Source organism: Pituophis catenifer, unplaced genomic scaffold (assembly GCF_029215685.1).
Source record: "Pituophis catenifer annectens isolate HBS135680 unplaced genomic scaffold, rPitCat1.0.hap2 SCAF_8, whole genome shotgun sequence".
Classification (NCBI taxonomy): Eukaryota; Metazoa; Chordata; class Lepidosauria; order Squamata; family Colubridae; genus Pituophis; species Pituophis catenifer.
The window spans coordinates 76,745,141-76,759,546 of NW_027256888.1; the positions used below are offsets into that span (position 1 = coordinate 76,745,141).

Sequence of the window (14,406 nt, forward strand, 5' to 3'; positions counted from 1 at the left end):
CTTTTGTATATACCTGCTTAGTAGGTGTTCTTTTTTATACAAAGTCAGCTTATTGCCCCCACAATCCGGGTCCTCATTTTACCTACCTCGAAAGGATGGAAGGCTGAGTCAACCTTGAGCCTGGTGAGATTTGAACTTGCAGTAATTGCAGGCAGCTGGTGTTACTTAACAGCACTTTAGTCTGCTGCGCCACCAAGGCTCTCTGTTGCTGCAGAGAGTCTCCCCCTTTGGGGTCTTTTTGTGTGGGGCAGAAATTCCAACTTGGGATCTGCTTCGGCCTCCTGGTGTGGGGCTTTGGGCGAAGGCTGGAGGGAAGCGCCACTGTTGGCGAAGAGCCAGAGGACCTTGTTCTGACTGAGCATCTCAGCCCGCTGAGCCTCCCGGCGCTGGTCCCTGGCCTTGCACTCCCACAGATGTTCCATCTGCTTGGAAAGCCTATGCTCCTAGTCCTGAGTGAGGTGCTTTTGCTGAGCCTCCTTCTCGGTCAGATCCAATTTGAACTGAGCTGTTTAGCCAACACTTTCTCATGGTGATTGCTTAGCTCCAACAACTGCTTCCTGTTGGGGCCCTAAGGAGCCTGGGCGGACAGGCGAGGAATGGCTGGGAGAGGAGGAGTGAGTAGAGGCCGGCGAAGCGCCCCTCGACATGAGTGACATCGAGTTGGCCACGCCCACCCAGTCACATGACCACCTAGCCACGCCCACCCAGCTGATCATTAGGCAGATCGTATTAGCGGTCCACAGAATTTAAAATTATGAATTTAGTGGTCCCTGAGGTCCAAAAGGTTGGGGACCCCTGCTCTGGGAGAGTGTTTTTCAAACTTGGCAGCTTTAAGAGATGCGGATTTCAACTCCCAGAATTCCCCAGGAGTTGAAATCCACATCTCTTAAAGTTGCCAAGTTTGAAAAATGCTGCTTTTGGAACTCAACAAATTAATGTTGCCTAGTACAGGTAGTCCTCAACTTACAGCAATTCATTTAGTGACCGCTCAAAGTTACAACATCGCTGAAAAAAATGACTTATGACCGTTTTCCATACTTACAACCGTTACAGCATTTCCCATGGTCACATGATCAAAATTCAGAGGCTTGGCAACTGCCTCATAGTTATGACGGCTGCAGTGTTCTGCGGTCATGTGATCCGCTTTTGCGACCTTCTGACCAAGCAAAGTCAATGGGGAAACCCAATTCACTTAACAACCGTGTTACTAACTTAACAAATGCAGCGATTCACTTAACAACTGAGGCAAAAAAAGTCGTAAAGTGGGGCAAACTCCCTTAACAAATGTTTCACTTAGCAACATAGAGTTTGGGCTCAATTGTGGTCGTAACTCGAGGACTATCTGTACTGCTATACTCCCTGGGAATTTAATTTTTTCTGGAATACATACTATCGCTGAGAGACCACTGGGGCATAAATAGAATATCCTAGTAGTTTTCAGCTAATACAAAAAGACAACAATTTCCAATGGGATAGTTAATAATGTCTGTTATAGTTATAGATGGTTCCATTATTCTTTTACAGCAGAAACCACAAACCAATTGTGGTGTCTTAATTTTTTTAAAAAACAACCCTTCATAATGATAAATTGTTATCACGTGAAGGTTTTCTAAATCATTCTCTGCTTCTACAGCCCCTTGTAGAAGGGATGACATGATAGCAGTCAATTCCAATATCTGAGGGGCTGCCACAAAGAAGAAGAGGGAGTCAAGCTGTTCTCTGAAGTACCTGAAGGCAGGACGAGAAGCAATGGATGGAAATTAACCGAGGAGAGAAGTAAAGCTGAAGTAAACCTGACAGTAAAGAGAAATTTTCTGTCAGTGAAAATAAATCAGTAGAACGAGTTGCCTTCAGAGGGTTTTTTGTTTTTTAGAAGAGGTTGGACCACCAGGTATAGGACTCCTGTCTGAACAGGGGGGTGGACTAGAAGACCTCCAAGGTCCCTTCCAACTCTATTAAATGTGTGTGTGTGTGTGTGTGTGTGTGTGTGTGTGTGTGAGAGAGAGAGAGAGAGAGAGAGAGAGAGAGAGAGAGAGAGAGAGAGAGAGAGAGAGAGAGAGTATAAAGTATATACCAGGGGTCTGGCAATCGTAAACACTCAAAGAGCCATTTGGACCCGTTTCCCACAGAAAAGAAAACACCGGGAGCCACAAAAGCCTTCCCGTGTCTGACTATTTCTTGAGCGGCCACAAAACTAGCATGTGTAGTTGAATTAAACATTCTGTTTTCTTCTGAAACTTTTCTTTTCTTGGAGTTATCCGTGGTTGGCCTACCGGGGGTTGAAAAGCTCAATAAATCGCATGCCGGTGGGTGTCGCACATTGGCAGTTGTGATGCATATTTTGAGTGACAGGGAGCCGTAGCAGAGGGGTGAAAGAGCCACATGCGGCTCCAGAGTCGCAGGTTGCTGACCCCTGGTATATACACTCAACATACGTGTATATAAAGTATACACACACAATCTCTGTGTGTGTAGGGGAAGAGACAGGAAAGAGAAAAATGGGGCGGGGGGAAAGATGGCAGTTACAAAGACAAGCTGTGACACAGCTATTCTTGCATTGGCTAGCAAATTCACATGAATCCTGTGGTGAGGGATGCAATGGTTTTATTTTTATTAGAATAAACTGTTGCGGCCGGCACAAAGACAGTAATTTCTAACTAGATTTCAAGCTGCCTTTTTCAATCCTTCAGCTGTACAGTTCGGGGCCTTAACTGCCTCCAAGCACCCACGTAAAAACACCCACTTTCTGACCACAGTTTGATTTCTAAAGAATAAAGTTTCAGTTCCTTTGTTGGTTGTGTAACCACAAAAGACAGGCTATTTTGCCGAGGACGCCCCCAACTGAATTTTCAAACCAAGACTTCGAAGTAATATATTATTAGCATCAGGTGGGATGTCTTGGTCTTTTCTTCGGAAAAGGCCAGCGTAACACAGCTACCCACGACTAACCACAACTGGACTGATGGCCAAATATGGCTTTTTCAGGCTCGTGCCTTGATGTGTATATTTTCCAATGAGACAAACCGAGATGGAAAGATCATTTTATTACAATTTATCAGAATATTTCAGTCAAAAGGGATTCCTCGTTCCAAGAGGGAACCCCAATATTTTGCTTACATCCCCTTTTATAGTTAACATAACAAAGAAATCTGAAAGAGGGAAGTTGATTGGACAGGATAATAGCATACATGTTTATTAAAATGAGGTCTGAAGGGCAGTAGCGGGTTTCAATTAAGGTCACTACTGATTTGCTTGCGGGCGCGGGCATTCTTACACGCGGGCATGCATGCTCGCACACGTGTGTGCATGTGCAGAAGCTTCAACACATGCGCAGAGACGTCTGGCTGGGTGGGCGGAGCCTCTCACTGCTGGCGCTACCAGTTCGCCCAATCCGGGGTGAACCGGTAGCAATCCACCACTGCTGAAGGGGAATAAATTGTAAGGAGAAAGGTTGTTTCGGGTTCACAAAAGAGATAAGCCAGACCCTAATTTGTACTAACAAACTTTTCTTATCAGGAGCTAGTCTCCAGCTTGTTTATCAGTTTAGGAATGTTAAAAGCTAATAAATCTTGAACATCACTTTAAAAGAAAGAATATAAATCAGATTAAAATACAAAATAACTATGTTAGTTAACAAATTATAAAACCCATGTTATTTGCCCCTCAGGATCCAACGTAGTATACAAAGCAAGGCTTAAACCTCAAAGAAAGATATGATTATTATATTTCCACTAGGTTAAAAGCAGCCAAAGGGCAGAGAGGGTGTGACATGGACAGAAACTGCAGATCTTAGGGGAAAAGGAGTTTAAAAAAATATCCTCAACTTACGACCAGAATTGAACCCAAAATTTCGGCTGCTAAGCAAGAGAGTTGTTAAGTGAGTTTGGTCCCATGTTATGACATTTCTTGCTGCCATTGTTAAGTGAATCACTGCGGTTGTTAAATCAGGACCCTGGTTGCTAAGTGAATCCGGCTTCCCCGTTGACTTTGCTCGTCAGAAGGTCGCAAAAAGGGGTCGCATGACCCAGGGACACCGCAATTGTCATAAATATGAGCCAGTGGCCAACCATCTGGATTTTGATCATATGATCATGGGGAGGCTGTCAGAGTTGTGTGTTTAAGGATCAGAAGTCCCTTTTTTCCTCCAGGGTCATTGAATGGTCACTAAATGAATGGTTGTTAAGGCAAGGACAAACTGAAGCGACAAGAAGCTGACAGTCCATGGAGAGTTTACAGGGAGCACAAGTACCGTGTTTCCCTGAAAATAAGACTGGGTTTTATAGTAATTTTTGCTCCAAAAGACGCATTAGGGCTTATTTTCTGGTTAGGTCTTATTTTGGGGGAAATACAGTACTAAATGCATCCATGTGGCTGACAATCTTAAGGTAAAGGTTCCCCTAACACATACTGTATGTGCTAGTCGTTCCCAACTCGTTCCCGTTTCAAAGCCGAAGAGCCAGCGCTGTCCAAAGACGTCTTGGTGGTCATGTGGCCGGCATGACTAAACACCAAAGACGCACAGAACGCTGTTACTTTCCCACCAAAGGTGGTCCCTATTTTTCTACTTGCATTTTTTACCTGCTTTCGAACTGCTAGGTTGGCAGAAGCTGGTACAAGTCACGGGAGCTCACCCCGTTACACGGCAATAGAGATTCGAACCGCTGAACTGCCGACCTTTCGATCGACAAGCTCAGCATCTTGAGCCACCACGTCCCCCCTGACACTCTTAACTGGGGCTTATTTTGGGGGGTAGGACTTATATTATGAGCATCCTGAAAAATCATGCTAGGACTTATTTTCCGGTTGGGTCTTATTTTCGGGGAAACAGGGTAATAATGAATTTCTGAAAACATTAGGAATTCTGGTTGTCATCTGAAGAATGACACGGGGGAGAATTAAGCTTTTCGAAGCAAAGTTCGCCTCTCTGCTAGGTTTAACCAGTCTGAATTTTGTCATTCATATCTGAGCAAAACTGCCCTTTCTCCTCTATGTTTCCATTGGAGCTGGGTGCCTAATACACTTAAATAAATAAATAATAAATGTTTTCCCAAATTAAAGCCACAGTTGACAGATCCTGATTTGTGTATGTGTGTGTGTGTGTGCAATACAGGTCTTGTGCTAGTTACAAAATGCTTGTGGTTTCCTTTCAGGCTAATCTGCTTTTCCAGGAAGCTTCTTATTGCAAGAAATTTGTGCCGGAATAATTTCCGACACCAACTGCGTTACTTGCATCTTTTAAAACAGATCCATCGAGGTTGTATGTCCTCTACATACAATTGTTCATTTAGTGATCAAAATTACAACGGCACTGAAAAAAAGTGACTTATGACCGCTTTCCACACTTACGACCATTGCAGCTGCATCCCTGTAGCCACATGAACAAAATTTGGACACTCGGCAAATGGCTGCACTGCAGGGTTCTGGGTTCTAAAATTTTTACTACCGGTTCTGTGGGCGTGGCTTATTTTGTGGGCATGGTTTGATGGTCATGTGACAATTCTTTAGGATTTAGCAGAGGTACTGGTCTACCAGGTTTTTAACTGCTTGCAGAGCTGTACCGGTCTACCCATTTGTTTTTGGAGGCACCAGTCTACCCATTTGTTTTTTGAGCGCACTGGTCTACCAGCACCCTGCCTTTTAACACTGATCAGCTGTAGGGCGGCCCTTTGAAGCCCCGCGGCAAGAGTTTAAACAGTTTTTTTCCTTCTAGCCGATCAGCTGGGACTCAGAAGGCAGCAATAGATTGGGGGTGGGGCCAAATAAAAGGTAAGAATAACACGGGGGGGGCGGGAGGACCCAGCTCCCGAACAAAGAGAACCGGTTCGGTGACGTCATATTATCACCGCTACTGGCTCGGCTGAACCGGGCTGAACCGGGAGGAACCCACCACTGCTGCACTGGTTCCGTCATCTGACCAATCTTTGTAATCTTCCCAACCGACTTCCGACAAGCAAAATCAATGGGAGAATCCAGATTTGCTTAAGGACTATTTAACAACTGCTGTGATTTGCTTAATGCCTGGGGCAAAAAGGTCGTAAAACGGGGCAAAACTCACTTGACAACTGCCTGGCTTGAACATTGGAAAGTTTGGGTTCAATTGTGTCCGTACGTCGAGGACTATCTGCAAGGCTGGGATTCTACTACTCTGACTCCTAGCTATAAGAATGTTATTTAGTTGTTGACTTGCCATTTTATACAGCTTTTTTGCAAACATTTTCCCAACTCTCCTTGTTTTATTTTTGCCTGGAGGACACTCAGCTCAATTGAATTGTGTTAAAATGTGATAGAAGAGTTAAAATGCGGTATTTGAGATGAAAAGTCTGAATAAATAAGGAAGACAACCCACACACAAAACTTGTGTTCATTTTTGCCTATGTTAATCTCAAGTAAGCCTCAGGAAGTGGCAAGAAACCATTTAGCTTTGTCTTATCTAAATGGGATTGTCTTGGATTAATATTTGGATGGAAAGGCAGGAAGCTATGAACTAGGTGGGAAAGTTTTTTAAAAAATCATACAAGAAAATAATTGCAAACCCTTTGTGTATCGAACAGAATAATAGAATAACAAAGTTGGAAGGGACCTTGGAGGTCTTCTAGTCCAACCCCCTATACATTTTAGACAATTGGTTGTCCAATCCCTTCTTAAAAACTTCCAGCATTGGAGCATTCACAAGTTCTGGAGGCAAGCTGTTCCACTGGTTAATTGTTCTCAATGTCAAAGAAACTGTTATAATAATAATAATAATAATAATAATAATAATAATAATAATAATAATAATAATAATAATAATAATAATAATAATAACTTTATTGTCATTATACATGTATACACAGTATACCCATACAATGAAATTCACTTAACCCCCAAAGACCAGGTCCAACATACATAACAATCCCCAAACACACTCCCACCCACCACAAATTCCCCACCCCTAAACCACCCAAACATCCACACAACAGATCAAGAAATGCTGTCCAACAGCTCACTGATGGTGGCCCTTTAGTTCATTGTGGAGTGCAATTATAGCTCTGGGATAAAAACTATTCAGAAAATGTGTGTGGTCCGAGTTTTAATTGTTCTGTATCTTCTGCCCGAAGGCAAAAGTCCAAAAAGATTGTAAGCAGGATGGGAAGAGTCCCTGAGAATGCTATGCAACTTTCTCAAACAGCGAGATGCGAAGATGTCGTCCAAGGATGGTACCTGGAGTCCGATGATATTCTGGGCAGTTTTAATGATTCTCTGTAGAGCTTTTTTTGTCCGCTACAGAGCTGCTCACATACCATGCAAGAATGCCATATGTCAGGACACTCTCAATGGTGCTGCGATAGTAGGACAGAAGTAGATGGTGAGATAGATTTATCTTTCTGAGCATTCTCAGGAAGTACAGCTTCTTCTGTGCCTTCTTCGCAAGCGTGTTAGCATTCATAGTCCATGAGAGGTCCTTCGAGATATAAATGCCCAGAAATTTAAAACTACCCGCCCTCTCCACTTTCTCACCATTTATGTACAATGGTAAATGTACATCTCTCTTCCTCCTGAAGTCAATTATAAGTTCTTTAGGTTTTTTGGCTATCGAAATGTCCATGTAAATTATCATGTGTGTCTGTGTTCAACCCCCTTTTTGGGGTCTTCTCCAAAGCCTGAGTGTGAATGGCTGTCCTTCCTCCTCACCCACCCTCCCCTTCCAATCCTTCAAGCCACTTGTCACCTGCTTTGCAGTGTCAGTGCCTGAGATTTTATTTATTCAACCAATGGGTTGAAGTCTCTCCCAAAGGAAAGTTGTTTAGCTGAAGGTGAGTGCCAGCTAAAAAAAAACCAACAACCCAGCAAAGTGGTTATCAGATAGAAGCCTTGGCAGGTTTAATAGAATAAGAGAATTGGAAGGGACCTTGGAGGTCTTCTAGTCCAACCCCCTGCTTAGGCAAGGAAACCCTACACCAGTTCAGACAAATGGTTATCCAACATCTTCTTAAAAATTTCAAGTGTTGGAGCATTCACAACTTCTAGAGGCAAGTTGCTCCCCTGATTAATTGTTCTGTCAGGAAATTTCTCCTCAGTTCTAGGCTGCTTCTCTCCTTGATTAGTTTCCACCCATTGCTTCTTCTCCTGCCCTCAGGTGCTTTGGAGAATAGTTTGACTCCCTCTTCTTTGTGGCAGCCCGAGATATTGGAACACTGCTATCATGTCTCCCCTAATCCTTCTTTTCATTAAACTAGACATACCCAGTTCCTGCAAGCATTCTTCATACGTTTTAGCCTCCAGTCCCCTCATCATCTTTGTTGCTCTTCTCTGCACTCTTTCTAGAGTCTCCACATCTTTTTTACATCATGGCGACCAAAACTGAATGCAGTATTCCAAGCGTGGCCTTACCAAGGCATTATAAATTATGCAGGCATTATGTAAATTATCAATAATTCACTTCAATTAAAGCTACTTTACCTTTAAAGTATAATCAGATATAATCAGATTTTTTTTTCTGCTGTATGCCTCCATACAACCATGATAAAACTGCCACGTGGGAATATTTTACACAGCGCCTCTTCTCAATCGACAAAGTGCAGAAAGCCGAAAGAGAGACACACAACAACAGAGGAACAATGAGATGACTCCAAGAGTTGTTGTGGTGGAAAAAGAATGCATCCGATACCCACAAAGTGATATATTAGGCCGAACCCTGGAACCATTGTATGCAAACAGCCCAGGTGGCAGTTTATTTTTAAGAAAACCACAAAACAGGTGCAGCTGCTATAATTGAGGAGGAATTAAGAGTTAAATAAGCCAGGTTTAATAATTGGGACAAAGACTCAAAGCTGTTTAATCTCTCAGAAGAAAGCCATTATTTCACATCAGCTTTCTCATCTTCTTTGAGATATTACAGTAGTGGCCAGAATTGTGGAAACCTTTTGGGAAAAGTGTATTTTCTAAAAACTAGCTAATAACACCACTTTTTTTTTTTTTGTAATGGTAGTACCATAAAATTATATATCAATGGGAAGATAATTTAATCAAGAATGTAATGCAATAACTTTTATGAAGGATTTGCTGTTAAAATAGCAGTTACAGTATAAAGAAGAAAAGTGAAACACTTTTAGAAAAAACAAAATATACAAAAATTATCACCATAGAAAAAACGAGATATACAAAAATGATCACCATGTCAGTTAAGACTTAGTTAGGTAACCTTTAGCATGAATTACAGCCTTACAACGTCTTCCCATGGAGTGAACCAAGTCTTTTAGTTCTGCAGCTGTTATAATGTGAAACCAAGATAGAATGATGGCTTCTATTAACTGGGTTTTATTGCTGGGTCGCTTCTGACTAACAAGTTTTTTAGTCAGCTGCATAGATTTTCAATTGGGTTAAGGTCTGGGCTATTCCCAGGCCATTCCAGCAGTGGAATAGGATTATCTTGAAACTCCAAAAAAAAAGTGGTGTTATTAGCCATCAAAACTCAAAAATACACTTTTCCCAAAAGGTTTCCACAGTTTTGGCCACTATTGTCCATGTATCCATCCTATTTATTTAATGACCAAAGTTACAATGGCACTAAAAGGGGGGGGGGGAACGGGACATGTGGCCATTTTTCAGTTATGACCGTTGTAGCATGTAGCAGCGTTGTAGTTGGTAACTGGCATGTATTTATGACTATCCTGGGGGTCACCATTGGTAAACTTCCCAGCCAGCTCCCTGCATGCAAAATCAACGGGGAAAGTCAAATTTGTTTAACAACCACATGATTCTGTTAACAACTGCAGTACGCTGCTTAACAAGCGTGGCAAAAAAAGGTCATAAAATGAGGCGGAACTCACTTAACAACTGCTTCACTTGGCAATGGAAATTTTGGGCTCGATAGTGGTCATAAGTCAAAGACTATCTGTATGATCATGAGGAAAGGAGAAGAGAGGTTACACAGGCATTGTACCCTTGTGGATTGGCTTGGAGATCAACGCCCTGAGTTTTATCTCTTTGAAAACCTGTAACTGTTTCCATCTCCTGGTAGAAGATAGCAATAGCACTTAAGACTTATATACCGCTTCACAGTGCTTTTACAGCCCTCTCTAGCGGTTTACAGAGTCAGCTTATTATCCCCAACAATCTGGGTCCTCATTTTACCCACCTCGGAAGGATGGAAGGCTGAGTCAACCTTGAGCCGGTCAGAATCGAACTCCTGGAGTGAGCATTGAATTAACCCTGTAGTACTGCATTCTGACCATTGCACCACCATGGCCTCTAGTAAAATTCAACTCCTCACTTCATAAACACAAACAGGGGCATCGTGGTTTATGAGCGAAGCCAAAACTTCATGGTCACAGGGTTTTCATCACACAATTATGACTGTCATCTTGTATTTTAAGATCTCTCCTGCCAGCAGATCACATTGGAGGCAGTTTTCTTGACGACAAGATGGGCATTTGACTTCCCAAGCTACTCTCCATTCTTGGTCTTCCTTGGCGTTCTTGAGTTACTTACAAAGAAAAATGTCGTAATAAATGAATAAAAATACCAGCCATCTTAAATCTTGCATCACGTCCAAGTCGAGGAAAGATCTACCCCAGTTCCCTATGGACACTTATTTGGTGACAGTAAAGTTCAATTACATATTCCTTTGTCTGGCTGCTATTACTAAAGTTTGCAAATCTAAGGAACAGCAATAAAAAGCACGTAGTAGCCATACAGTATAAAAAAATGGACAGTAGAATCCATTGCAGTTGGGTGGCCAATTCTTTTAGATAAGACAGACAGATAGAAAGAGGTTGATAGGCAGATGGTAGATAATGATAAATAGATGACTGACAGAGGTAGCACATAGTAACTATACAGCGTAAGATAGATAGATAGATAGATAGATAGATAGATAGATAGATAGATAGATAGAAAAATAGATAATAGAAGAAGATAGAAAGGTTGATAGATGGTAGATAATAATAGATAGATGAATGGGTGGATGAATGATAGACAGAAAAAGGTTGATAGGTAGATGACTGACAGACATAGACAGACAGAGGTAGATAGGTAGATAATGGTAGATGATAGATGAATAGAATAGAATAGAATAGAATAGAATAGAATAGAATAGAATAGAATAGAATAGAATAGAATAGAATAGAATAGAATTCTTTATTGGCCAAGTGTGATTGGACACACAAGGAATTTGTCTGGCTGCATATGCCTCTCAGTATACATAAAAAGACACAATACATTTGTCAAGAATCATAAGGTACAACACTTAATGATAGTCATAGGGTACAAATAAACAATAGAATCATATTAGGAAACAGTCAATATAAATCGTAAGGATAGAAATAAGGATACGATAGATAGATAGATAGATAGATAGATAGGAGTGGGAAGCCCCCACCTCCCCCACCCAGAAGAATGAAACATTTTTGGAAATATTAAAAGCAGAATATATTTCCCCAAAGGGAGAAATGGAGAAACATGCTGTTAAAGAAAGAAAGCAGACTCAGTCTTTCTCTCCATGTTATTTCCAACTCTTTCTCCCAACTTGGAACTGAACCAGATGGATTTTAGATAGATAGATAGATAGATAGATAGATAGATAGATAGATAGATAGATAGATAGATAGATAGATAGATAGAGATGAGAGAAAATAAATCTAAATACAAATATTGATAGGTAGAGATGATAGGTAGATAGATAGATATAGATGAGAGAGAAAATAATATAAATACAAATTGATTAATATAGAGAGATGATAGATAATAGATAAGGTAATGGATAGATGGATAGATAGATAATGGATAGACAGATATGGATAGATATGAGAGAGAGAAGATAGATATAGATAGATGTGTGCGTGAGACAGACAGACATAGATATGGTATATAATGATAGATGATAGATAAGACAAAGTTTGATAGGTAGATGATAGGAAGGTAGTAGATAGGTAGACAGACAGGTTGATAGATAGGTAAATGGAAGATAATGATAGGTGATTAAAGCAGAAAGAAAAATTAAAATGGAAAACAAAGCCAAAGGCAGGCATCATTAATAATTTGTCGGCCTTCCAGAGGCAGATTTTCCCCAGATGCATAAAAAAGCAATATATTCCTTACAGGTGTGGGCAACTGTGGCCCTTTTACAACCTGTGGACTTCAACTCCCAGAATTCCTGAGACAGACAAGCTGGCTCAGGAATTCTGGGAGTTGAAGTCCACAGGTTGTAAAAGGGCCACAGTTGCTCACCCCTTCAAGGGGGCCAGGAATGGCGGCGGGCAAAAGAGCCAAAAGCCAGAAGGGCTCCACGCTGACGCCACGCCCTTTCATAAAACAGGCTCCCACTCTCTATAGTCTTTTTTTCAAACAGAGCGCCCCAAGCTCTCCACAACCGGAAGCTCAAAACCGCCGGAAGTTAAGCCATGGGAGGGGGAAAGCCAAGATTGGCGTACGGAACAGAGGCGACAAGTAACAGAAGGGTCACCTCTTTCCTTTCCCAGAAACCGGAAGCGGGCTCCGAGTTGGCCTCAACCTCGACCCGGAAGTCGTATCTTGGCCCCGCCGGCGTGACCGTTGCGACCGTTGTGTCACATTTCCCCGGTTTTTTTTCCTCCCCCCCACCTTTATTTTTGAGGGGTTCGGCGGCCATCATGGTGAAGGCACGCCGGAGAATCCCGCCGGCTTTGCGGGCCTCGGCCGGCCGCGAAGAGAAGATAGAGGAGCCGGAGCCGGGGGAGCCGCTCGTGACGGAGGAGGCGGACGACTTCCACGAGCGGCGGCTGGAGGAGGCGGTGCTGGCGGCGCTGGGCAGCGAGGAAGAGGAGGAGGAGGAAGAGGAGGAAGAAGAGGTGCTGGGCCTGCAGCTGTCTGAGAATAGCGAGTCTGAGGAAGAGGGGGACGCGGGGCCTGGTGGTGATGATGATGATGATGATGAAGAGGAGGACGATGAGCCTCTGGACATGGACAGCGACCTGGAAGAGCAGCGGGGCGAAGGCAGATGGGGCTCAGGCCTCCCCAGCGAGCTAGCTTGGGGTGAGAGAAAGAAGCTCTACTATGGCACCGACTACGAGGGGGCAGCCCGCCGTCCCAAAGCCCCCAAGAAGACCAAGGAAGAAGTGGAAGCCGAGGAGCTGGAAGAAGAAGCGGAAGCTCAGGCCATTCAGAGGAGGATGGCGGAGAACTTGGGCGAGGAAGACTACGGCTTGGATCTCCTTCAGGCTTACGCCAGGGCAGCGGAGCCGACGAGCGGGAAAGAATCCGGGCAGAAAATCGCCAAGGACTTGGCGTCCCTTTCTAAAAAAGAGCAGCTGAAATTGCTGAGGAAAGAATCTCCCGAACTGCTGGAGTTGATTCAGGATTTCGAAGCCAAAGTCCTGGAGCTCAGAGATGAACTGGAGCCCCTCGTGCAGATGATGGGGGACGGGGTCATCCCGGAGGGAAAAGGGAGCCAGTATTTGCGAACCAAGTACCACCTCTATCTGAACTACTGCTGCAACATCAGTTTTTACTTGGTGCTGAAAGCGAAAAGGATTCCAATCCACGGCCATCCCGTCATCGAAAGGCTTGTCACTTATAGGAACCTGATCAATGACTTAGCGGTGGTGGACCAAAAACTGTTGCCAGAGGTTCGCCTGCTTCTTAAGGAATTCCGTAGTAACGAGACCGATGGGGTGGAGAACAGGAAGGAGAAGAAGTCCACGCCGTTTGTTAGAAAAACGGTTCATAAAAGGAAAACGAAATCACCAAGCTTTACAAACGATGAGGCTGAAGACGAACTGGCAGATGATTCTGATTTTGATGAGCAAGCTGCATTGGAGTTTTACAAAGAGATGGAAGAGAAGATCATGCTTAAGAAGAAGAGGAAACGAGAAGAAAAAGAAGGCACGAGTCTTCCAGTCGTTGAAGAGGAAGAATCGGATCAAAAGAGAGGAGCAACGTACCAGATGTTGAAAAATAAAGGCCTAACGCCTAGAAGAAAGAAGATTGATCGTAACCCAAGAGTCAAACATCGTGAGAAATTCAGAAAAGCCAAGATCCGTAGAAGGGGACAAGTTCGTGAATTCCGAAGAGAAACGCAAAAATACGCAGGCGAATTGTCTGGCATTCGTGCTGGAGTTAAGAAAAGTATTAAGCTCAAGTGATCCACTGTCTTCCTTCTATTCACCTATTTGCAGACTAGTTGACGTGAACTTAATAAATGTATCTCTTTTTGAGAATTATAAGCTGTATTATTTTTAATAATGGTTCTCACTTCCTGGGTTGTATCCATTACAGGGGTTTGACTTTAATAGACAGGTAGTCTTCAAAGTACTTTTTTAAAAAAACTAACCATTTGAAGTTTCAACAGCACTGGAAAAAGTTGCCAAAAGTCTGAATTTTGATTATTTGATCATGGGAATGCTGCAACAGTTGTATGAAAACCTACCACCATTGCAGCATCAAAATTCA

General features: G+C 42.9%; 1 protein-coding gene across 1 annotated transcript; it reads left to right on the plus strand.

The window, feature by feature from the left end:
• The first annotated feature begins 12,516 nt into the window (after window positions 1-12,516).
• On the plus strand, window positions 12,517-14,174 carry UTP3 (UTP3 small subunit processome component). The gene has a single exon (XM_070948331.1). The coding sequence runs from the start codon at window positions 12,609-12,611 to the stop codon at window positions 14,097-14,099; it is 1,491 nt and encodes a 496-aa protein (XP_070804432.1). The 5' UTR covers window positions 12,517-12,608; the 3' UTR covers window positions 14,100-14,174.
• Window positions 14,175-14,406: the final 232 nt, after the last annotated feature.